Source organism: Pelobates fuscus, chromosome 1, assembly GCF_036172605.1.
Source record: "Pelobates fuscus isolate aPelFus1 chromosome 1, aPelFus1.pri, whole genome shotgun sequence".
Taxonomy (NCBI): domain Eukaryota; kingdom Metazoa; phylum Chordata; class Amphibia; order Anura; family Pelobatidae; genus Pelobates; species Pelobates fuscus.
The window spans coordinates 404,791,079-404,818,928 of NC_086317.1; the positions used below are offsets into that span (position 1 = coordinate 404,791,079).

General features: G+C 37.4%; 1 protein-coding gene across 1 annotated transcript in view; it reads left to right on the forward strand.

Moving 5' to 3' along the window:
* Positions 1–27,850, forward strand: part of SCN8A (sodium voltage-gated channel alpha subunit 8) — a 143,490-nt gene that overhangs the window by 107,851 nt on the left and 7,789 nt on the right. The window contains exons 14-21 of the mRNA XM_063428129.1: positions 803–1,041; positions 1,656–1,829; positions 3,600–3,956; positions 4,231–4,695; positions 5,689–5,806; positions 8,705–8,859; positions 17,920–18,093; positions 20,273–20,395. Coding sequence (XP_063284199.1) covers positions 803–1,041; positions 1,656–1,829; positions 3,600–3,956; positions 4,231–4,695; positions 5,689–5,806; positions 8,705–8,859; positions 17,920–18,093; positions 20,273–20,395 — 1,805 coding nt within the window. The remainder of the gene's footprint in view (positions 1–802; positions 1,042–1,655; positions 1,830–3,599; positions 3,957–4,230; positions 4,696–5,688; positions 5,807–8,704; positions 8,860–17,919; positions 18,094–20,272; positions 20,396–27,850) is intronic.

Consider the following 27,850-nt stretch of genomic DNA (forward strand, 5'->3'; position numbering starts at 1 on the left):
TGTATATCTTTTTTTTTCCAAATTTTTTTATTGAAAATTTAACATTTTATATCAATATATGCAGTACGTTGTAATTGATACAAAACATATTTAGTCGTAAATAAATTTACATAAATCAAATATACAAAATAATAATAATAATAATTACATCTTTATATTATTATATTATCAATGAACCTTGGGGGGATACAGAAAAGGGGAGGGGTGAAGGGAGAATTGTAACCCTTGTAGTTGTGTAAAGATATGAGAATAATTTTGATTAGTCATTAAAATATATCTACATTACTATTGTTTGATATTTCATAAATAACTCTGACATTCTGTGTAGCACCTTTAAGGGGCTTGTATTATATTAACTATATTAAAAATAATAATAATAAAATAGAAAAGAAAAGAAAGTAAGAAGCAGTTAAACAACAATAATATTTTTAACCTCTTTTCTTTGTTGTATTTTCCCACTGATCCCAGTATACATTCATTTAGAAACCACTTTATCTGAATTCAGTGTAATATCGTATTACAAATTCAATAAAGATAATATGCAAGCCTTCAGCAATGAATATTCCCCTGATAACATTAGCAGACCTGAAATTAAAACATGATTACGACTAGAGAGAACAGTACATTTCTTGTTTAGGAATTGTATTTTTTTTTTGTTTTATATTTCTTTTTTTTTTACACAGTTTAATGCATTTTTTTAATCTAATGCATAATAAAAGTGTTCTGCCAGTATTTAGTTTTATGTTATGTGTTTATCAATCACAGTCATCAGATTTATAAAAGTTTATTTTTCTCGCTACAGAACTGGAAGAGTCACAGAGGAAATGTCCGCCTTGTTGGTACAAATTTGCAAACACCTTTCTCATATGGACTTGTTGCCCCTTATGGATCCGCATAAAAACAGTTGTTAATATAATAGTGATGGACCCTTTTGTTGACTTAGCCATCACCATTTGTATTGTCCTCAACACATTATTCATGGCAATGGAGCACTATCCGATGACAACCCATTTTGAGAATGTTTTATATGTAGGAAACCTGGTAAGAATGGATAGCTATGTTCCTAGTGCACAATATATTTTTATGCTTTAGGCTAATTTAATTTGAGGAAATGGTTGATCTGAGAGTGATAGCTAAAGGGTTAATGCATAAAGACGTACACATTTCTTCTTTCAATGTCCTCTCGAAGAATAATCAACTTTACATGTAGCAAAGGTATGCTTTTAAAGCAACTGTGTTTTGAGGATAGATTGATAAAAACTGATTTTATATCACACTAAATAATGAATATGTAGCACAAGCTTAGTTGTATTATATGACTTTTCATATTGTGTGTGTGTATACATATATATATATATATACATATATATAATAGTCAAATGGTTTAGAAAGTTAGGTAGGAAATTTGGGAAAAGTCCGCAGGAAAGGGAAGAAGAATGGGAAGAGCACAATAGATGAAGATTTTGACCAAGCCATGGCCCAGGAGATGTTCACTGTGCCATGGGTTGCAAATCTTGTATTCTAATAGCAAGTCAACCAAGTGCAACCACCATGGGATACAGGGTAGCTACAGTTTTGTATATTTGCATTTTCAAAGTAGATGCATATTTCCTTTCATTGAAAACATAATAATGCTTATCTACACCTTCTTTCAGGTTTTCACTGGAATTTTCACAGCTGAAATGTTTCTAAAACTTGTAGCAATGGATCCTTATTATTATTTCCAAGAGGGCTGGAACATATTTGATGGATTTATTGTATCCCTCAGTTTAATGGAGTTAGGTCTTCAAGATGTCGAGGGCCTCTCTGTTCTGCGTTCCTTTCGATTGGTATATCACTTATGTCCTTCTCTTTTATTCAATACATTTTAATACAATTAATCTTCAATAGCCAATCAATCTTTTAATGATTATTTATATAAAAAGTATATTTTAGTATATTTTGAAATATTTTTGTTTTTGTTTTAAAGGATACAGATAAAGGATGTATTTACATGTTTTTGAATAATTAATGGTCATACTTGCACCTGGAGTTCAGAGAAACTTACTAATGTTCCTGAATTACTTTTGTTGCTAGATGCATAAGGAATGATGTTTAGTAGACAATAATAGTGGGTGTTGGGCATTTTATGTGTTGTGGACATTATTATGGTGGTCGAGACATGTTAAACTGCCAAATTGAATGTATGCAAAATAAAAGCATGGAAGCCTGTTATATTAATAGAGTATTGAATCTGCTATAATGGTGTTATCCTACTGCTCTAAATACATATCCAGCCTGGAACTGTGTTTAGGAAACTAACTCTTTTAACTGTTCAAAAACCCAAAGGGATTGGTGGGGTTAGGTTCATTCTTCTAGTTGGAAGGTTCCACAATGAGCATTTGTTCCATCCTCCAGATTTAGAGCTAAGAATTAGGCACTTACCTACCCTGTCTCTCTTTTTAGACAATTTAGATTTTTGCTTTTGTTGTGTCCCATTACTCACAAGATATTATGTCAATATTAGAAAAATGGTATGTTAAATTGGATTTATGATTACTAGGCCCCCAAAATTAGTCTATCAGAGTTATCATCAGCTTTCTGTTAAAAAAAAAAAAATAAGTTAATTTGACTATGCTACTCAGTAGTCAGTCTTACTAAAAGTACCTTCAAATGATTGTAGCCATGCATTGCCTGATATCATGTATTGAATTGCAAAGAAGTGGGTACAACAACACCTCCATTTTGTTAGATTCTTGAAAGAGGCATACACTGCCTTTAGGTAAATATATCTAAATATATAAAATAGATATAGTTTGCATATCTCAAGTTGGACTTTGGAAAGTCCTTCTTGGGCACAGAAACTCATAAAACTTTGTTTCCACAACTATCCCAGATTTTCCTGCTTGACATGCAACAGAACATAGCCAGGCATTCTGTTTCAGATGTATTTCTTCAGTTTCCTTAGCAAAGGATGCTGTTTAAATACAGTTTTTTTCAAACCAAAGTATGGGCTATGATTCAAAAGGATCAGCATCCAGAAACCAGCATGGAATGTTAATTCCAGAGATTAATAAGGATTAGTAGAGCAGTTTTAAATACCTTGAATTAAGATATATGATTTAACTGTATCTACTGTATGTGGGCCTTATGCATAAATGCAGACATTCTTCTTACATTATGTTGCCATTTTTAGTAAGCTGTACTGCTAGTAATACCTTTAGGGTCCTTGCAAATAACTATAAGCAAGGCATTTGACCCTTTTTAATATATTTTGTCACATCTACTCTTTGTGAGAAAATTAAAATTTTTGCTTTTAAATTAGCATTTCTACAACCTTTCTTTGTTATGATATTTTTATATGGTAGGTATGCATCACTTGCTTCAAATCCATGTTAAGCTAGCATTCTGTCAATCAGAAAGTACTCAGTGAAAGGGTTAAATAACATATTTGTATAGAAATTGTGATATAAAATAAGTGATTTTAAGTTGCTTTTTTCCCCCATGACCTGAAAGCATGAATGTATAGTTTAAATTGTCTTATTTAGATAAGGTAAAATAGCATAAAACAATACTGTGCAAAACTTTGAAATATCTTTTGTTACATTTATTAATTACAGTTGAGAGTCTTCAAACTAGCCAAATCCTGGCCAACCTTGAACATGCTGATAAAAATCATTGGAAATTCTGTCGGTGCCTTGGGTAACTTGACCTTGGTCCTGGCCATCATCGTGTTCATTTTTGCTGTGGTGGGGATGCAATTATTTGGAAAAAGCTATAAGGACTGTGTTTGCAAGATTAATCCTGATTGTGTTTTACCTCGGTGGCACATGAATGATTTTTTCCATTCTTTTCTGATCGTTTTCCGTGTGTTATGTGGAGAGTGGATTGAAACTATGTGGGACTGTATGGAGGTTGCAGGACAAGGAATGTGTCTCATTGTATTCATGATGGTGATGGTCATTGGTAATTTAGTGGTGAGTAGTTACAGTACCTTGATTTATTCACATGAAATACACAAAACCTTTTTATTGTATGTGGTATAAGTTTTTCCATGATTGTTTTAAAACTATCACATTCCATTCATTTGATATTCTTAACATTATTATTGCTTTTTGGGAACTTGTTGGTGGTGGTTGGCGGGCAGGTAATCTTGCCTACAAAAACCCAAACAAAATTACTTCTGAGACATATCTAACATTTACGGATGTTGCATACTTGTTCCACTAAAGGCAATCCTCACCTTTACAGGTGCTGAATTTGTTCCTTGCTTTGCTACTGAGCTCCTTCAGTGCTGATAATCTGGCCGCCACTGATGACGACGGTGAAATGAACAACCTTCAGATATCGGTCATTCGCATTAAAAAGGGCGTAGCTTGGATTAAACTGAGAGCACATGACTTTATGCAGAAGTACTTCAAAAAGAAAGATGCAGATGAGGTGAAGCCATTGGATGACATGTATGAAAGAAAAATTAACTGCTTAGCTAATCACACCGGAGCTGATATCAACAGAGATATAGATTACCAAAAAAATGGAAATGGCACCACCAGTGGTATTGGAAGTAGTGTGGAAAAATATATAATCGACGAGGACCATATGTCTTTCATAAATAACCCAAACCTAACAGTCAAAGTGCCAATTGCAGTCGGGGAGTCTGATTTTGAAAATCTTAACACAGAGGATTTCAGCAGTGATGATGATGGAAGCAAGGACGTAAGTTGCCCTTACCAATCAGAACATTTTAATAAATGTATCAGCTGTGGCTTTTCTGTAATAACAGTACATCAGTGATGCAGTAATTAAATAATCACAATGAATGAGGAGTGACTGAAAGATGTGGATAATGGATCAGCTTCCCATCATACATTTTAAAGGAATTAAAAATTAATGGGCTGGATGTAAAGACTAGTAAATAAATAATGTTTTGATTTTGCAAAATGTTATCGACCAGCTAAAAACCCATAACATCTAAATATTGTATTAACGGCAACTTTGTATTTTACCTACGTTTTCAGAAACTAACCTTAACTCTGCATTAGAAATTGAAATATGTGTAAACTATCCCTGTACGAGTCTCAGCCTATCACAGCTCCCATTGTATGTGTGGATTGGTATTGCTAGAAAGAACTGTGTAATCTGTTCCTTAGCCATATCTCCAGTAGAGACTGGGTTGTGGGAGGCCAGGGACTTTAATTCGGTGTCATACTTCTTAGAAATGGGTTAAAACTAAAATGGGAGCTCCAGGCACTATTAAATGAATTAGTTATATTGCCCACAGTATTCCTTTAAATAAGCATTTTCTTAATTATTCTTAGCATTGCAATTGTGATGCTCATCTAGTTAATAAAGCTGTGTACTATACATACTGAGTACCTATCTAGTAAAACTGTATCTTTTTTTTTTTTTTAAATATAATCACAGAATTCCTCAATAAAGTTGTATAGTAGCCTGAGTTTTATGAGATTCGTATCTAGGCACATCTAAGATACTATATTCCCAGTTTTAAAAAAAAGTTTAATGTAAGGGCAAAGTTTACATTTAAACACTGATCAGTTTGTGAAATTAGAAACCACTGTTTTATTAGACTTTACTATAATTCTTCTGAACTACCAAATATAGTCGTGTTTCCATTTATGTTTTGGTTTTTTTAAGATACTTATTTACCTTCATGTCTACCAGTGATAATTTAGTTTTTTCCCTATTCAGAAACTTGATGACACAAGTTCTTCAGAAGGAAGCACAATTGACATAAAGCCAGAAGAAGAAGAGGTACCCGTTGACGTACCAGAAGAATATCTAGATCCCGATAACTGCTTTACAGAGGGTGTGTATTTGTTTTGAACTAAGCTTTTGACACTATAAAACAATTTAGTCTTTGGTCACACTGCCATATATTTGTAAACTTTTTAATGCTTAGTCAGTGGAGTTTCACATGAAACTGGCAGCATATAGCTCTTCTGTGATTATTATATGAACGTATAGTGTAGCTAGTGTTCCTAATTTAATACTCAGACAGTTAAAACTCTTAATGGAACAAACGTAATGCATCATAACCACTACAACCTGCTTTAAAGGTTATGGTGTCAAGATTACCCTGATACCCTGTCTTGGTAAAGTAATCAAACGGATTGAGCAGGCTTAGCGTGTTCCTTTAATATGCTTATTATTAATGTATTACTCTAGTACTCTAGTGAGTAGTACTCTACTCACTGTAAATCTATGTGGGGAGATTTGTCTATCTTTAATAATAAATTAGTCATTTTCTATCTAGAATAAAGCCAAGCCACAGATGTATGATTTGTGCAGACTGAAAGATTCTTCTGTTTCATTTGCCATTAACCTCATTGTAGAGGAAATGGAGCTGACCACAACTAGTGATTATAACTTAACTGCATAGGCGATGTTCCTATAGTTTGCATTTTTAAGCATTTATTAATAATGTAATAATGAGATTGTGAGAGATTTCGAGGAGGGTAGGCTCCCCGCAGCCGCTCTTTTGTCTGGAGTGATGTCCCACTGTTCTGTTGCAGCTCCGAGCAGAAGTTTCTGAGATTTGCGCCCGATGGAAGGAGTGGTAAGCTCCATGTGTTGTGGCCACGGTTCAACCGTTTCTCCATAGTATGTCCCGCTCAGGAGGTTCAAGGTCGCAGTATGCCGGATTGTAGTAGGCCCAAGGCCTGCGTTTTGGCTTTGGCTGTTTTGGGGAGTATAAAAAGGGCATCTGGTGATGCAGCAGGATTTCCCCAATCTGGATTAGCTATGTGTGGGGCTAGATGGTTGCAAGGTGCTCCGATATTGTGCGGATTTTGCATGGGTATGGTCTGGTTCGTTACCAAGCTCCGCCCCCCTCACTTGTGATTTTTAACAAACATAATGGACTTTGTTGATCAATTACATGTGTTCAGGGCCTCATTATCACTAGATTTTTATTTTATTGCATTTGATACTGTCTAATCAGGGCCGGCCTTAGGCATTTAGACGCCCTGTGCGAAAAATCTTCACAGCGCCCCCCCCCGTCATCCATGTATGCTGTAATGTTTGTGTTGTCTGTGTATGTGATAGTAGGTGTGATGACTGTGTGTGATATGTATGCTATGTGTGATATTTGTAATGGGTGTATTAACAGTGTGTGATATGCGTGTATTGGTTGTATGTGACACACACACACACACACACAGAGTCAGACGGCCATACACACACACAGGAAGACATCCACACACACACAGGCAGACAGTCATACAGACACACAAAGGCAGACAGTCTCACACACACACACAGACACACAGAGGCAGACAGTCAGTCATACACACAGACACAGACAGTAATACACACAGACACACACAGAGGCAGACAGTAATACACACAGTCATACACACAGACACACACAGAGGCAGACAGTCATACACACAGACACGGACAGTAATACACACACACAGGCAGACAGTCATACACACAGACACAGACAGTAATACACACACACAGGCAGACAGTCATACACACAGACACACACAGGCAGACAGTCATACACACAGAGGCAGACAGTCATACACACACACACACACACAGACAGTAATACACACACACAGGCAGACAGTCATACACACAGACACACACAGGCAGACAGTCATACACACAGAGGCAGAAAGTCATACACACAGACACACACAGAGGCAGACAGTCATACACACAGACACGGACAGTAATACACACACACACAGGCAGACAGTCATACACACAGACACAGACAGTAATACACACACACAGGCAGACAGTCATACACACAGACACACACAGGCAGACAGTCATACACACAGAGGCAGACAGTCATACACACACACACAGACAGTAATACACACACACAGGCAGACAGTCATACGCACAAACACACAGAGGCAGACAGTCATATACACAGACACACAGAGGCAGACAGTCACACACACACAGACAGTAATACACACACACAGGCAGACAGTCATACACACAGACACACAGAGGCAGACAGTCATATACACAGACACACAGAGGCAGACAGTCACACACACACATACACAGACAGTAATACACACACACAGGCAGACAGTCATACACACAGACACACATAGGCAGACAGTGATACACACAGACAGTAATACACACAGCCAGAGAGTCATATACACACACACACAGACAGTAATACACACAGACACACAGAGGCAGACAGTCATATACACACACACAGACAGTAATACACACAGGCAGAGAGTCACACTCACATGACAAGCACACAGTTACCTGTGGAGTTCATTGTGGAGACAGTGTAGCTCCTGGTGACTGTTTGGTGGGGAAGCAGGGACTCCTTCCTGCTTCCCCTGCAGCAGTTTTCCGGCGCTTTTAGCTCCGCCCCCGCCGCACGGTAAGCTCCGCCCCCGCTGCAAATGTAAACATTTTTTTTTTTTTTTTTTTAAATCCCGGCCGGCTGTGCGACCGCTCGGCGCCCCCTGCTCCATGGCGCCCTGTGCGGCCGCACAGCTCGCACACCCCTAAGGCCGGCCCTGTGTCTAATGCAGTAACACACAGATGGACTAGGTTTAGGTAGTATGAAAACACAGTTAAGAAGAGCAGTGTGTTTACTTACATAGTTAGCGTGCATGAAATTGAGATATCTTGTACCTATTTTTTTATTTCCTACCATTGATTTAATTTATATTTACCATATTCTGTATGAATGTGTTTTTCCTTGAAGGCTGTGTTGCTCGTTTCAAAATTTGTCAAGTCAGCGTAGAAGATGGACTGGGAAAAACTTGGTGGACCTTGCGTAAAACCTGCTTTCTCATAGTTGAACACAACTGGTTTGAAACGTTTATTATCTTCATGATTTTGTTAAGCAGTGGTGCCCTGGTAAGTATAGTTGTAACGCTGATTTCTATAGAAATTATTTTAAAAGAAAAATAATGTAAGAATTAATGTATAGCGGTATAATTGTCTACTATGTGAGGGATATGTTTGTTCATGCCAAAAATTAGCATAAAGCCTTGCATCCTGAAACACGTTATCAGAATGACAAACTAAAAATGATGTGAAAAAAAGTATTTTTTTTATAAAAAATATATACCCTTAGTCCACACATGTCCAAATATTTTCAGAACCGGTATACGTTAGCATGATAATTGCAAAGTATGAACTTTTAACCCCTTAACGATGAGTGACGGACAAGGTCCGTCACTCAGGGGATTGCCTTAACGACGAGTGACGGACCTCGTCCGTCAGCCGTTAAAATTAACCCCAGATCGCCGCGATCGTGGGGTTAATGGTGCTCCGGTCTGCCTCTGCATTAGAGGCAGACCGGGAGCACCGGATCCGGCTGCCCAAGTACATGTGCCCGCTCTGACAGCATGCCAGAGCGGGCACATGTGCTCTCTATACTCACCTCCGCCTCCCAGCACTTCCGGGTTCAGTGTGAAGTGCAGGGAGACGGATCAGTGTTGATCCTTCCCCCTGGTGTTAAAAAAATAAAGTTCAATTAGAATCCCACCCCCCTTTACCCATTTTAATATAAAATTAACCCCTTCCCTGCCAATTGATCACTGACTACAGTGATCAATTGGCAGGGATTACATTACTATGATCTGATTTTTTTTTTTAACCCCTGAGGGTTAATTATTATTTTTTTTAACCCTCAGGGGTTAAATTTATTTTATTAATTAATTTAAATATTTTAAAGTTATAAATTTAGCTAGCTGGGGAGGGTGGAAGTTAGTGGGGAATTGGGGGATTTAGTATTAGGCTAACTAGGGGTTAACGTTAAAAAAAGTTTAAAAATAAGCTTTAAAAAGTTAAAAAATTAAGTTAAAAAAAGTTTTAATAACGTTTAAGTAAAAAATGTAAAGAAATAAACCCTTTACCCAGTCCAAATAAAAATTAACCCCTTCCCTGCCAGTCGATCACTGCCTACAGTGATCAAAATACAGATCACAGTATTATACTGTGATCTAATTTTTTTTTAACCCCTGACGATTAACTTTTATTTATTTTTTAACCCTCAGGGGTTAAATTTATTTAATTAACTAATTTAAATATTGTATAATTAAATATTTTGCTAGCTGGGGTGGGTGGGAGTTATGGGAAAATGGGGAATTTACTGTTAGTGCTGCTTACTGCTAGTTAGGGGTTAACGTAAAAAAAAAAGCTTAGAAAAATGTTAAATCTGTAAAAAAAAAGTTTTACGAAAGTTTAGGAAACTTTAAAAAAATTAATAAGCAAAACAAAAGTTTAAAAAAAAGTTTTAAAAAGTAAAAAAAGGTTTAAAAAGTAAAAAAATACATTTAATAACGCTCATTACCACTACACCTGGTACAAGCTAGCGGAAAAATGATCCCACGCTAAGGTTCAAAATATGCCTTTTAAAATACCCTGGGATGTCTTCTTTAAGAAATGGTATGGCTTTATGGGGTATTTGGTTTATATAGCCTGGTAAAATACTCTAAAATGGGACATGGGCACAGCGTAAAAATGTAAAGTTTAAAAAAAAAATGGAATGGCTGTGTCCCAAATGTGCCCCTCCGATGTCCACATATACCTGGCAAAGGTACATACGGGGGTATTTTTGTACTCAGCAGACATAGCTGAGCAACATATGAAGTATTATACAGTGGTGGTACACATAAGGTTTGCAAAATATACTGTGCAAACTCACTTTGTGTGTCAAAAAGGCAGAAAAAAAACGCTTATTACCACTACACCTGGTACACGCTAGCGGAAAAATGATCCCACGCAAAGGTTCAAAATATGCCTTTTGAAATACCCTGGGGTGTCTACTTTAAGAAATGGTAGGCCTTTGTGGGGTAATTTAAATTTAAAACCTGCGAAGATGCTTGGAAATTGCACATAGGCCCAGCGTCAAAATTCAAAGTTCGGTAAAAACTGATATGGCTTGGTCTCCTATATGGCACTGTAGCTTCACGAAATAGTGCCATAGACATACAATGGGGGTGTCCTTTTCCTCAGAAGACTTAGCTGAGCATAATTTGGGGGGTTTGAACTTAGTGGCACATATGAAATATACAAAATGCCCAGCAAAAATGCAATCCGTATGTAAAAAATGCACAAAATTATTTTTTACCACATACTTTGGCATGTAATGGTAAAAAAATGGGGGCATGTTAAGGCACAATATGCACCTTATGAGATACCCTGGGGTGTCTACTTTTACAAATGGTAGGCCTTTGTGGGTTTTTTTTGAACAGTCAAACTGTTATAATACCCCAAATGGAAGCATAGGCTCATTAAATCCGTCTCTCAAAATTCTACTGTGAATACTGAAAAGGACAGGTCTCCTGTATGGCACTGTAGCTTCACGAAATAGTGCCATAGACATACAATGGGGGTGTCCTTTTACTCAGAAGACTTAGCTGAGCATAATTTGGGGGGTTTGAACTTAGTGGCACATATGAAATATACAAAATGCCCAGCAAAAATGCAATCCGGATGTAAAAAATGCACAAAATTATTTTTTACCACATACTTTGGCATGTAATGGTAAAAAAATGGGGCCATGTTAAGGCACAATATGCACCTTATGAGATACCCTGGGGTGTCTACTTTTACAAATGGTAGGCCTTTGTGGGTTTTTTTGAACAGTCAAACTGTTATAATACCCCAAATGGAAGCATAGGCTCATTAAATCCGTCTCTCAAAATTCTACTGTGAATACTGAAAAGGACAGGTCTCCTATATGGCACTGTAGCTTCACGAAATTGTGCCAAAGACATACAATGGGGGTACCGTTGTACTCAGCAGAAGTAACTGAACACATAATAAAAATTTGTACAGGAATAGCACACACCAACTTTACAAAATACACATGAGAAGTTCTTTGTTATAAGTTTGTGTGCGAAAACTCCCCAAAAAACACAATTTTACTCCAATATTTAGCAGAGGTTGGCGGTAAAATGGCTACGTAGAAAGTGTCAAAACAACCTTAGGTAAATAGCCTGTGGTGTCTACTTTATATAAATATATACTTTTGTATGGCAATTTTGTTTTCTTTTATGGCTATAAAGCTTACAAGACAAACATACCAAATTCTAAAATCGCTCCATATTAAAAGTTTATTTTACTCCTTGTGCTTTGTGACCTGTAACTACCAAAAAAAACTGAAAATCCCAGACACATTATATATTCTGTAAATCAGAACAACTAAATGAATTTATTTTTAATTACTTTCCTTAACCTGCACTAATTAGGCACACATTATTATTGCAAAAACTGTAAAAAAAATCAAAATTTTTCATTTTTTTTGCATTTTTCTGTATTTTTTTTATAATAAATAAGCATGTGTATATATATATATATGTTACATCAAATGAAAGCCCTTTCTGTCCTTTAAAAAACGGTATATAATATGCGTCGGTGCAATAAATTAGTCAAATGCAAATTGGAGTTGAACGCAAACAGCAAAAAATGCCGTTGTCACAAAGTGAAAGACAAGCTTCCGAAGCTCTGTCCTTAAGGGGTTAATTTATCAACTCTGACCGAAAGGACCACAGGCACCTAACATAGTCAGGGCCGTCTTTAATATGGATTGGACCCTGGGCAAACATTTGCTTGGGCCCCCTGAACCCTGTCGTCCCCTCCCTGGCATGCAATCATGCCCCCCACCCCAACGCAGACATAAAGTAGAGAGGGCTCTGGTGCATGAATTATTTGGGCAAGAGGGGGCAAAAGGTAGATTCCCATCTGTCATGCAACTCCAACAATGCTTTGACAGCTGGGGTGCTGCCATTTTCCCATGCATGCAGGGTTGTATTTAGCACTGAGCAGTATTTGTGTGTTTGAGTGTAAGCATGTTTTTGTATGGAGTATGTTTGTGTGAATGTAGGGGTGTGTTTGTATGTGGAGATGGCATTTAAATGCAAGTTATGTGTATTGTTGGTTTATGAATACACTGGTGTGTTTATATATAATGTTGTTGTTTAAAAAAGAGGTGTGTTTATATGTAGTGTTGAAGTTTGAATGCAGGTGTGTATTTGAGTGTAGTGTTGAATGCTGAGATGTATGCACAAATACACATGCACTGTCACAAACACACACACACTGTGATACACATACACACAGAGAAACACTTGCAGATACACAGATATACACAATCATACAGATGCAGCTATACAGACGCATTTACACACACTGACACACACACATACAGACACACAACCTGGCACACATGCAGAGACACAGATGCACACACTGACACACACACAGATACACTGACAACATACAGATACACAGACACACACAATGACAACATACAGACACACAGATACATAACATGACAAATGCCGATACAAACACTGACACACATGTAGATACACACATTGGCTACATACAGATACATGCACAGGTATAGACACTGGCACACACACAGATACATACATACTGACAAAATACAGACATACATACTGACACACACACAGACATACAAACTGACACACAGACATACTGACTGACACATACATACTGACACACACACACACAGACATACATACATACTGACACACACACAGACATACTGACACACACAAAGACATACATACTGACACACTCAATTATGTAACTGAGATATAGAATTTTTACGCGGTCTGGGTATTTCAGCCTAAACTTTGCAATTTATTCTCAGTTTCCCCAGTTTCCTGGTTTGATAAATCCGTGTTTCTCATCTGATTGTCAGAAAAACAAACAATTTATAACATAGCAAAGAATGCATTAATATGGAAAGCCTCCAACTCCCCTTATATTTTACTTTATGTGAAACTGTGGCGGTGTGGGGTGACAGTGACATTGTGGGGTGACAGTGGCGGTGAGTTGTGACAGTGGCAGTGTGGGGTGGCGGTGTTGCATTCAACACACACAGACATACTGACACACACACAGACATACTGACACACAGACATACATACTGACACACACACACACAGACATACTGACACAGACATACATACAGACACACACACACACACACACACAGACATACTGACACACACAGACATACTGACACACACAGACATACTGACACACACAGACATACTGACACACACACAGACATACTGGCACACACACAGACATATATACTGACACACACAGACAGATATACTGACACACACACAGACAAACATACTGGCACACACAGACAGACATACTGACACACACAGACAGACATACTGGCACACACAGACAGACAGACAGACACTCTTCAGTTTCCTACCTTTGCAAGAGGCTTCCTTCCCTGGGGTCCAGTGTGCTGGCTGGGGTAGTTGTGAGTTGGGGGTCTGGCTCTGCTTGCTCCCCCTGCTCTCTGGATCCTGGCTCAGCAACCTCCCGTGCGGCCCGATGTCTGTGAGGTGGGAGGAAGTGATTCGCGGACGTCACTTCCTCCCATGCAGCCGTTAAGCAAGGGCCCGGTCGTGCTGTTAAAGGGCCACAGCGCCGACCGGACCCCTGCTGGAACATGCTCACTGGGTGGCCCTAAGTGTATGGGCCACCCGGTGGGCCCCTTAGTGTGCGGGCCCCGGTGCAGCTGCGATACTAGCACCGCGGGCCCATTAGGTAGGGAAATATTTTTTTAATGCAGGCGGCGGGGCCCACGGGGCAGCTGCTTTGGGCCCCCCATGAGTAACTGGGCCCAGGGCAGCTGCCCCGTTTGCCCCTCCTTAAAGACGGCCCTGAACATAGTAAGGAAAGGGTTAGCTGTTCATAAACAGTTTGCTAGATTACCACTGGATGGCACCTGTGGACCATAAAATGAAACGTAAACAAAACTTGGAATTTGACTATATGTCTGTTCAACTGTAATTCATCTCTTTCACATTAAGTGCACCCACACTTATTAGATATAATTTTATTCAGGAGAAGTAGGGCTTCCATTTAACATCAAATATTTAGCTATGAAACATAATTTAATATGAATACAATATAAAACAATGTGAAAAATGAAAAAGTTGTTTTAGTTCTGCATGACATAGTAACTGTAATGTCATAATACTGTTTGCTTTTACTGCAATAAAATTCACATATTAGTATTCAGCAATGTCTCGTAAACAGTATCCCCTATGTACAGGTTTTATGGTGTTTGGGGACATTACAGGGTCAAATATAGCATGTTACATTTTTCAGTTTTGTCACATTGAAATTCGCCAGATTGGTTACGTTGCCTTTGAGACCGCATGGTTGCCCAGGAATGAGAATTACCCTCATGATGGCATACCATTTACAATAGTAGACAACCCAAGGTATTGCAAATGGGGTATGACCAGTCTTTTTTAGTAGCCACTTAGTCACAAACACTGGCCAAAGTTAGTGTTAATATTTGTTTGTGTGTAAAAAAAATGCAAAAAACTAATTTGAATTTTGGCCTGTGTTTGTGACTAAGTGGCTACTAAAAAAGACTGGACATACCCCATTTGCAATACCTTGGGTTGTCTACTTTTGCAAATGGTATGCCATCATCAGGGTAATTCTCATTCCTGGGCTACCATACGGTCACAAAGGCAACGCAACCAATCTGGCGAATTTCAATGTGATCAAACTAAAACACAAGCCTTATATTTGACACTGTAACTTATGAAAATACCATCAAACCAGCGAAGGAGACTTCGCTGAACACAAATATTAGTGTTTCAAAACCATAAAACGTATCACAACAATTATATTGTCAGTGTAAGTGCCGTTTGTGTGTGAAAAATGCACTGTAGTATGTCTATCTGATTTATAGACATGCCTCACTCACTAGTTTTTTTATTTTATTTTAAATGTTTTTATTTTTCACTCCTTTATTCTTTTACTCCTCTACCTATCCATTCAGTTTAACAGGGAGAGAGGCTTTACTACACTTTACTGTTTTATGCTCAACCTACTTCCTATATCACTTTCCTGTAAATTGTACTTTTTTTTGTGTGTGTGGATATTTAAGGTTGTAGCTGAATATACTATAGTACTCTATTATCCAATCTATGTTTATTCATGTTTCACTTGGATAGTACTATGGTCTAACCTTTAGTCAATCTCTTTTACTTAACACTTAGACCATGCTTTAACCCCTTGTCTACCTGGGTACAATGGTATACTTTTCCAGTGCACTATTTACCTACCAAGGACTAACGAAGCTACTATTAACTTGCTGCTTTATTCGGACAGGACTATGGTTTAACCTCTAATTAATCCCTGTTTTTTTAACACTAATACTATGGTTTAACCCCTTGTCTACCTTGGTACACTGGTTTATTTTCCAGTGCACTACTTACCTACAAACGGTTATCAAAAGTGCTACAAATAAGCCTAATTAAAAAAGCTTGTATATTAATATTTTAAGCACCTGTCTGGATAATCCAATGGTTATCCATTATCTATACTAGGTAGAAGAGGAGCCTTGCACGGCTAGTATATTTCACTTGCACTGGATATAAATGTAATTTGTGTATGTATTGGTGCATGCAGAGTGGACTGTGATCCCATTTACCTCAGGATACTGATTACATTTTTCCAGCTTTTACCTCGTCCACTTTATTGTGGATTAGGTGAATCTTTCCTGTTATTATTATTAGGATTAAGTCATTTGGACACTACTGGTGTGTCTACACTGGTGTAAAGATCCCAAAAAGTAAACGCTTGGGTATCTTATTCTTTTTATCAGCTGTATAATTTGTTGCATTAGCAGCATTTGTTGTTGTTATAGAAAGTTAAGAGAGAGCATGTGAAAGGTAGGAGGATGTTATCGGGCATCTTCCCTGTAATGTCATTTAGTGTGAGGGATCCTATAGGAAGATGGGAGTCAGGAGCTCCTAGCACAACTACCTATAAAAGAAATATAAAAAGAAAAGAGTGTATTCCAAAACCTGAAAAAAATCAGGTAAAAAATACACAAGGGCGGGTTACAGGGGTATAAACAGGGCTTGACCCTAAATACTACATAGAATACAAAGTAAAGGAAATGAGGGAGATAACTCTCCTAACCAGATAGTAAATCCCTACATAACCAATACCCCAGTGGAGCAATATATACAAATCACATTAAAAATGTCTCAAAGACACGGTGCTAACCACGGAAAAATAATAAACAATTTTAATAAGTAATTAGTAAAGGTAGCACCACTTGCCTAGGTACATAAGACTGATCAAAACAGTCAATATGGACAAAAAACACAGTTAGAGATATAGACTCCAGCCGCAAATTACGTGTACTTGATAGATAGATGCAGTGGGTCTTAAGAAATATTGATAGTGGCCATAATATAATCAAACGTTAACAGCAAAAAACAGCCAACTGCATCATCAAAATTCTATAGAAAATGGGCCGGTGTGTATATAAAAATTTCCAAATAGGTGGAACAAAACGTATAAAATACAACCTGAAGTTCCCCTGGTGAAACATGATCCTCAGGTACAAACCAGGATCATACACCTAGGTATAGAGTATACCAGTTCAAACTGTCCCAAAAAAATGTCTCAAGTTTTAAGAAATCGAAAGGACAGGAAGAGGTAAGTATAATGGAAAACAAAAGGATGACATTCAAGATAGATAATCCTACATGAAAGCAGGCTGCTTAGTGAGTAGCAGGGATTCAGCTGGCAAAAATAAAGTATATAGTATAAGTGGAATCCCTAATATTTAGCATGTAGTGGTAGCAAAGCTACCAAAAGCAGGATGCAAAATTGTATAACAATGGTAATTAAATACCCATAGCCCAACGCGCGTTTCGGCGAAAAATTACGCCTTTCTCAAGGGCTCATAACAGTAGTCCAGCACAGCCCCCTCTATACCCCCTTACCTCCTTAAAAGAAAACCTCCTTTTAGTTGTATGAAGAGGTAATAAGTAAAGTATACATTTTATGCCAGACCTTCATTTTGATGTAATATTTCAAATACACACATTTAACTGTTATTCATATTGTTTCATTTATTTATAATAGGCCTTCGAAGATATTTACATAGAACAACGAAAAACAATTCGAACCATCCTTGAGTATGCAGATAAAGTATTTACTTACATTTTCATCCTGGAAATGTTACTGAAGTGGCTGGCGTATGGATTCGTTAAATTCTTCACCAATGCCTGGTGCTGGCTCGACTTTCTCATTGTTGATGTATGTATTATTTTCTTGTTTTAAGCTTTGAATTAACTGATAACTAATAAAAACTTCTAACATTACTTTTTTTTCCAGGTGTGCAAACAATGTAATTCTCAATTGGGCATTTTTGCCTGCATATATTTATATTTAATTGATATGTCTTTAACAACACAAAGTCTCAAAGAAATGTCTGATTAAGGTTACATTTAACTTGGTTAACTAAGTTGTTGTGTAGAATGTTTACGCGGCTGGTTGATTCGCCTAATTTTAATAAGGGATAGATTATAAGCCTCGAAATTTATTCTCAGCCTAGTTTACAGATCTATCGTTCCTGGATTTGGAGTAAAATCTGAAAAGCAGAAATATTCTGCAGAAAAATATTAATATTTTAATGTTAATGTACAAGTCTATTAACATGTTAAAATATAAAAAAAATATTCTTGAGGGTAAATTCGAGTGGCTAAATGAAGTGATGGGGCTTCAGTCCAAAGTTAACGTTTATAGCCACTCCAAATTATATTGACTTATGCCCTTCACAAACTCCTGCCCTATACCACTCACTTTGTCCATCCTTATGAATCACAGTATTATACCAAATCAATGAAAGAATTATTATTTGTATTATAGAAACCTACATTTATAAACTCCAAACCTGCTGTATTATCCCTGCATCCACCCCAAGGTAATTGTAGCTGATATTTAAAAAAAAATAATTATTAGTTAAATGACCACTGTCACTGTCACTTAATTCAAATTTGGATTCAGCATTTGGAAACAGACTGTGCTAGTGCTAGAACAAGCAAACTGGATACTAATCTGATTTTTTAAAATGTACATTTTATTGTGCAAGTTTGTTTGAGTTGTTTTCCAAAGTTTCAAGAAGGTCATCCCAATCACGATGATTAGGAGTAGAAAGGTAGAACCGTAACATGTGATTATATCTGATTAAAATTACAGTATTTGTATTCAGTGTGCATTGGTTTAACTTTTTTTTTTTTTTTACTTCTGGTGACTTTGAACAGTGGGTTTTGAATGTATAACACTTGTTTTTTATTGTTGTTTTTTTAATCTATATTAATTCGTGAAGCAGAATTATCACTTAATGATGCCTCGACTGTGTACTATATGTAATAAATTCATAAATGTTTTAGTTTTTTTTTTTTTAACCTCTTAAAAAAGATGAAGACATTTAAAACACCAGGGCACCATTTTTTGTGTACCCTATATATTGGGGGATCGATGAAGAAAGATGGAAAGGGATTTTCATTTCCTTTTATAACATTACGGTAGTTTGTTTCATTTTGACAAACTTTTGTACCTCTCCTTTAATACAGCCATGAAAAAAGATATTACTCAATGCATATGACATTCAAATAGAGACATTACTAATACAGTTCCAAATTGCAGAAGAATGCATATTTAATGTATTGCTCTCCTACAGGTATTTCTCAGAGAATTTGCTAACGATGTCAAGTCAGTACGAGTGTAAAGGTGAAATTGCTTAATATGCAGAAAAGATATGTAATAAATTAATGCAACTTTTAATGTAATTTGTTCAGTAATATGCTTACACAAAAATATGCATAGCATGGTAATAAAGCCATGCTTTACTTTTACACTAAGTAAATCAAATACTATATTATGCATGATTCACAAGGACCTAAGAAGTCCTTTAAGAGTAAGACTACTTTTTGTGATGCTGTATTTTCTATACATCCAGTAGTTTAATGTTAATCTCTGCGCGGTTTATTTCTAATACATTATATAACTGTTTGAGGATAGACACTATGTAAAAAAAATTTATAAATATTTTCTAAAATTCCACTTGAATTATTTGCAAATAGATGCATGCCCAGTATATGTTCATCTGTATTCTTTCTCACAGGTACCTTTAATTTGTGTGGCTTTATTTAACCGGAGCATCAATAACCAACAGACAGTGAAGGGCCCGGGTAAGAATTTTGTCAGCTCCGTCTTGAACAGACCTCACTCTCTGTCCATGTGGTCCTGCTTTGCACTCATATATTTCTCCCACTTCTTCTAATGCCTTTCTCAACCACGTTTCCTTCCAGGTCGATACTGTCAAGTGACTTAGGCAGCTGGGGTCCCAGCCTTGAATCCAGTCTGTGCATACAGTGTTAGACATTGATTCTAACAGTCTGGAACCTCTCTTTGCTTCTCTGTTTCTGTGTAGGTCTCTTTAGTAAGCCTTATAGCTAATGCCTTGGGCTACTCGGAACTAGGTGCCATTAAGTCCCTTAGGACCTTAAGAGCTTTGAGACCCCTAAGAGCCTTGTCACGATTTGAAGGGATGAGGGTAAGATGCCAAAAGCAGCTGATCCTTCTGCATGCACTTGGAGTAGTTTAAAGCATGCTAGAACTGATCAAACCGGATTGAAAAAAAATCAAAATTCATGATGCAGCTGCTGACTTCCTTATCCCTGCACCCTCTCCCAAATACAAGGGAGTCACATTCAGCTGCCTCATCACATTAAAACTGGCCCTAATCTACATACCATTCGTAGTACATCGTAACATTGGCTGTTCTCATTTGGCCTGGCTTGTCTCCAGCACCCAGAGGGTTTCCCCTGCTATATCTCTACAGGGAGAATCACCAGGTGCAAAGAAGAGGAATTTGAACCCCTTTCATCTGATCTTCATACCATGTTATATCTGTTATATGGGTAACTGGGATTGCAAAGCAGAAATTTAATTTTCAGCTGTACAAGTGGTTGCCTCAAGAGCAAGTGCCAATTTGTCTAATTATGCATTACAATAGCCTGTCTTCTTATGGTTTAATTCATCTTGTTGCACCTTGTTGTTCTCAGTCCAGTCTTTTAGAGACTGGAAGGCTTGTCTGACGGCAAAGCTTTTCACTCCCTCCCACGTCTATATGCTTTTTACAGTACCCTATCCTATCACTGCAACTGTAGGAACAAAGCATCAAACCAGTCTTGCCTAATGCTTCCTAAAATACACAAGAATACAGTGCATCCTCTAATCTAGTTCTCAGGTAGCACCACAGAGAACCTATTTTTTGCTGCACTATTTGGAATCATTTTAAAAGAATACTATTGAAAAAAATCAATTTTGCCAACACACTTCCTTTTGCACACACAAACTCAATATCAAATGTTTTTCTAATTAATGACTACAAAGAAAAAAAAATATTGTGGTATCCATAAATACCTTCTGGTAATATAACCATTTGGCGGGCGATTTTAGCTAAAATGACTAATACCATTAATATATTTAAATATAATTAGCATGCCTCAGGTTTAGGTTTTCAACCTTCTGCTTCACAGCTGTTTAGTCAAAACTAGTGAGAGTCTATCATAGAATTCCAGTACAGCAGCCAAAAAGCAACAGTTTGCCTAAACCGGTAGTAGTCAGTCACATAATGAAAGCATAAATTATGTTAAGACTTATAGATAGATGTTTTTAAGTTTGTAGATCACAGAATGGGGTAAAAAAAAGCAAACGATAACTAAGTGGAAATTAATATGTGCAGTATGTAAGCATCAAACAGATCCAAAGAAAACAAACTAGGAGAGCGTTACAAATAAGAGGTTCAATATACGTAAATGTTATCATGCTTAAACTGAGGTGAAAGAGACATTTTACCAATTTTACTGAAGACATGTAAACATTTTATTTCTTTTGATATACTTTTTTTGTGCTGTTTATATACATACTTACTTTTATTTACACAGGTCCCTAATGATTATGCATATAGTATATCAGACTTTATCATCGTATAGTGGCCAGAGGACTGGCCAGGAGGGATATGGGCTAGAGTATGTGGGGATAGTGAGTAAACCTAGGTGGGTAAGGTACCCTTGGAAGGGAAACAGAGTGGTCACTAAAAAGGGTACCTTACCCACCTAGGTTTACTCACTATCCCCACATACTCTAGCCCATATCCCTCCTGGCCAGTCCTCTGGCCACTATACGATGATAAAGTCTGATATACTATATGCATAATCATTAGGGACCTGTGTTCCTTACTGATCTCTAGGTACTCATACACTGCATGAGCTTGGACCAGTATCTGTGAGTACGTATCTCACCCACGAATTTACCCTACCAGGGAAAATTCCACCCTCCTGGCAATAAGTAGAGCCAGTTTTTATACCTCACTACTATGAGTATAAGTTGTCTTATTAAAGGTTGAATACCCACGTCTTCTTCCATAACAAACATAAAAAGGTTTTTGTTTTAAAAGTTACGCTTCCCTTTTCCCCACAAATACCATTACCAAAGGGGTACAGATCATTGAATGAGCAATCTCCCACCTTCACATAGCTTTATGTGTGGTGGTCATTTTGCCCATTCTTTCATTTCTCCATGTCTGAAACCTAACCCCTTCACTACCATGTTCTTTAAATTAAAATTATTGTACCATTTCTTTGAAATCTCGACAAAAGAAATTTAAAAAAAACTAAAAGTTTACTGTTAATAACTAGAATAACTAGAAATGTCAAATGTAAATATAAATATATATTGAAAATATTTTAAACTTTATTTAACTGTTCACTATTCACTGAAATATTGTTTACAAACAGCACCATACGTATGACTTTGGTAACTTACATGGCTTGTTACAAAAATGTATAAATAAAAATAGTCATAGAGCCTTGGGTATTTGTTAGGAATAGAATAAAATCTTTATGAATGCAGTTTTCCAAATTGCCAGAATACATTAAATTAACACTATGGATCCCTAAAGCACTTTAGCTTTAATGGTGTGCCCCCTTTTTTAATTTTAAAAAAGTGCAGGTTTCAATAGAAATTAGTACATTTATAAATTTACCTTGTTACACCCTCCTGGCTGTCAATGAGACAACCGTTCCTGTTAATTCCTGTTTTGTGTAGTTCAAGAGGAAGCAATTGCCCAGAGCACCTGCCCTGCAAAGACTTCTCATTGAGCTGCATTGGGAAGCCTGTGATGGGACAGCCACATAAAGTATGGGCTGCTGAGAAAGGGGAGGGTTTGTAAAAGTTTCAGATGAGAGAACTACAGCTTTTGCAAGTTGTTCTTGGATATACCCCAATGGAAAAAAAATGCATTACATCCATGTTTTCATTAGGGGATATAGCTATAAAATAGTGATTTATTTATTTATTTGTATTGGGCAGTGGAGTGACTGTTTAAATAAACAATTTCACAAACACTAGGCATATGTATTCCAAAGTGCATGACAGTTTGATACAATATGTACCCAGAGCTCTCAATTATTATCTCTCCACCATCTCTTCCTTCTATTTGATGTCATTAAGGAGCTCTGCACATATTTATTTTCTTAAACTCTTATACAGTGAATAAACTGAGGTAATGTTTAGTCCTTAACCCTGAGAAGAGGGACTCATTTAGTTTCACCCAAGGGTCAAGTCCTGGGGGGAAAAAGTGTGGGAGCACACCCAAGATCCACCCTCACCCCCCACACCTCAAAAAATAATTAAATGCTCGCATGCATTTATATTTCTCAGAAAATACCGTGCAACGTTTATTGTAAAGTGCCAGTTTCTCCAAAATTCACATGCAAGAAATAAATAAATTTAGAACAGTTGTAACAAAATAAGTTAACTATGCAATAAACGAATAAATATAGAATAGTTGTAACAACAAAATAAGTTAACTATGCAATAAAGTGGGCCACTCTCCCCTCCATGTCCTTTAGTGTTCCTCTCTCCTCCCCTTCATGTCCATTAGTGTTCCTCTTTCTTCCCCTTACCTGTCTCTCAGTGGACCCCAGTGAACCCCAGTGTTCCTTTTCCTTTCCCTCCCCTTAGTGCCCCCCCTTAATGTTCCTCTCTCTCCCCCCTAGTGTTCATCTCCCCTCCCTATTTTAGGTGTTCTTCCCCCCTCCCCATAGTGTAGTATTCTTTCCCCCCTCCCCCATAGTGTTCTTCCTCCCCTCCCTCATAGTGTTCTTTCCCTTCCTCCTACATAGTGTTCTTTCCTTCCCTCCCCCTTCCCATAATGTTCTTCTACCCCCATCTCATTGTATTTCTTACCACCCCTTCATCCCATAGTGTTCCTTACCACCCCCTCCCCATCCCATAGTGTTCTTTCCCTCCCTCCCCTGTCCCATAGTGTTCTTCCACGCCCCCCCATCCCATAGTGTTCTTTACCACCACCCCTCTCCCTGTCCCATAGCGTTCCTTACCACCCCCCTTCCCCTGTCCCATGGTGTTTTTCCCCCCCGTCCCATGGTATTCTTCCTTACCGCCCCATCCCCTGTCCCATAGTGTTCTTCCACCCCCTCCCCTGTCCCACAGTGTTTTTCCCCCCTCCCATCCCATAGTGTTCTTCCCTCCCCGTCCCATAGTATTCTTCCTTAACCCCCCACCCCCCCCCCCCCGTCCCTCAGTGCCCCACTCTCCCACCTTGGTCCCTAGTGTGTCTCCTACCTCTATATTTAATAGTGTGGCCGAGCGGAGCAGACCGCAGTAGAGGAGCTTCAGTTTCCTGTGCCCGCCAGACTAACAGGAAGTGCTATCTCAGTGAGTACTTCCTTTCAGTCCGGCCGGGTACAGGAAACAGAAGTTCCTGGACCGCGGACCGTGGTGCGCACTGCTCCGCTAGGCCATGCTACACAGAGTGACTGGTAGGAGGGAGCGCTGTGCACCCACCTCCTGCCGGTCACTCCAATCTTGCGCCCTCCAGGCTGGTGCTCCCTAAGTGGGCCGCTTGTGCCGCCTTATGGACACGCCCACCCTGTCTGCAGGACTACAAATGGGAACGGCGTTCCTACTGTGAAAAAAGTGCAGGAACGCCGTTCCCACTCGTTCCTGCAGGACTCAAGCCCGGGTTTCACCAGAGGAACTTCGTTGTCAGCTGTTGATCACCACAGTGTAGGTGAAGGTTAGTGGAAAATATGAAAATAGATTTTCTTTTTCATTACAGTGCAGGGTTAAATAAAACAAACAAGGTTCATGTACGTTGGTAGTGAAGGGGTTACTTTTAAATCTTTTTTTTAAAAAAGGCCCTTAGTTGTAGGGCCTTTTTAATATAAAACAACAATAAAAAAAAAGTGAATCTCCTAAATGTTTCACTGGTAAATTAAATGTTTCTTCTGGTCTTATATTACATTCTGATATCCCTTTACCTTTTGAATGTAGTTGTCAATCTGTATAGATTCTCCATTAATTATAAGAAGTCGTTGAGCACAATTGGTTACAATATTTTTTGATCTTTTGATCTAAACGTAGATATTTGGCTTTTCCTCCAACCTTATGTCTTTTCTAATACTGCTGTCATTTTAAATATAGTCAGATTTCCCGTTAAGTATCACTACACATTAACCACAAATAGTTTTTTTTTTTTTGGTTTGTTTTGTTTTTTCTTAAGCAGTGGCAATATGGTTTTGCTTTACTAATCTATGTCAATTCTACTGATTCGACTATGATTTTTTCCAGGAACTTACTTAGCAATCATTTTATTCTGTTCCTCACTATATTAATTATAATGACCAGTGAAAGTAAAACAGAATAAAACTGATTTTCTGAGTGCTACATATTAGTACAAGTTAGTAAGGAAATGAATGTGCCTTCGTTCCTAATCCATGAGGTTTATTAATAGTTATTTGTTAGTGTAGTAAGCTCTATAGAAGAACATACTAAATATGTACAAAACAACAGCCACAAGCTTTGCTTTAAAATGCTACATGTAAGGTGGCTCCTCCTGCTTTCATGTTAGTTAGCATTTAAAAATAACTACTATTCAATTTCTCTTCAGTGTATCTAGGATTGATTGTAATGCTATGAAACATGCATGCGATATATTAACTGCCAATGCACAATCTCACATAAAAGCCATGTTCCCTCTCTTAGGGTGGGTAAACTGAAACATCCACAGCCCATTCATTCTATAGACGTATTGAACATTATTGCTAAGAATATGCAATTTAACATTTAGCATCATTTGCTCTAGCCACTGAGATACATTTTTTTAAATGTACAGTATTTGTAGGATGATATATTACACTAAGCGGAAGTGTAAACTCGTTATTTAAATTTGGATAGAAATAGTAAAGTGGAAGCAATTCTTTAATAAAATTAAAGAAACGTTCAAATCTATGGCTAATTAGTGGCTAAACTGATTTACTCCTTCAACAAGTTGCTCAATCCAAGTTCCCAATTCTTTGTCAGGTTAATCATATAAATGATTTAAATAATTTGCTTATCATGAGGAAAAAATATATTTCTTTTGGTTTGGCAGCTAGTTATGATTCATGTTACTGAACATGGTGCAACTTCGAAACACTTATACCAGTGCAGGAAAAAAAGACAAAATATACCACCTCATACAGGAGTAACAAAATGCACACAGGAACCATAGATTGTCAAAACATAGACAAGGTTTTTGAAAAAAATATTTTGTTATTCTTGTTAAGTTAGTTAACCAGACAGACAGACATACAGCCAGACAGACAGATAGATAGATAGACATCCCTATCAATTAATTACTATTTGCTTTGGTTTAGAAGTAGAGAGACACAAAATGAACACAGAATTCTATGCATTAGTTCTTTGGACAGAATTTGTTTGCTGAAAGCATCAGCTGACGCTCTCTGCCAATGAATAAAAACCTAATAGGGACAGCATGGGGGAACAACACCTGTTACCATAACTACTACAATGCTCTGTAGTGGTCATGTTGCGCTGAGTGCCTTTTTTTTTGTTTATTCTGATAAGAAATATTTATTCTACTATGATTTTCTGATGTGCCTAACCAACTAGCACTGGTGCCAAATCTTGGGCCTATCACCTACTCCCATTACTTTCTGTAAAGACTATAACTTTATAGAGAAATGCATTCAGTGTATAGATCACTTTGCTACTGAAATGGTCATAAATTGTGCAAGAAAATGCCATTAAAATATGACATTATAATGGGAAATATCTTGTCCTTGGATGTGAATAGAGGGAATATGGCTTTTATTTCTTTTTTTTATTTATTTATTTTAACTTGAGCTTGCATAATATGCATGCTCAGCTATTTGCCTGAGGCATATATTACCTGTATAGTCACCAATGCAGTCTATATTGACACTAACCTACTGCTAACCTTTACAAGAGAAATCATTCCATGTTTTTCCATGTACCACATTGGGAATGTCTACTTAAAGGCCACTCGCTGATATGGGTTTAACTCAACACGTTCTCATCGATTTGTGATGCGTTTCCTTGTAGAATTTTAGTTAGCCACAGTTTTTTTTTTTTTTTTTTTTTTTTTAGGTTACCCATCATTATTAATGTATTGTATCATGTTTGTACTTGTATTTGAAATGGCAGATTATTTGAGCCCCAATCTATCAAATATGTTTAAAGCACACACACGATTATTTTTCATTCTGTTCTTTATTACAATGTTCAGAACTAGAAACTTTATTGTTGAAATGTATTATGCAAATATTACAATCCAACTCATTCCTGCCCCCCAAAACTACATATTTTATGACTTACAAAAAAAAAATAATACTACATTATTATTCTCTGAAATATGTAGTTGAATGTAATTATCTTCCTAAGCAAGATGTAATAAGACATACATTTTGTGGAGATATCCTTTGGTATTAGCTATTCCCATGAAATGTAACACATTGTATGGAAATACACCGAACACAGAAATGGATATGAAGGCAGGTTTCAAACAGCATATCCTGGCTGCTATATTGACATAAACACTGATCAGCCTCAACATTAAAACAACTGACAGGTGAAGTGAATAACATTGAGTCTGTCGTTAAAAGAGTCAATGGGGTGG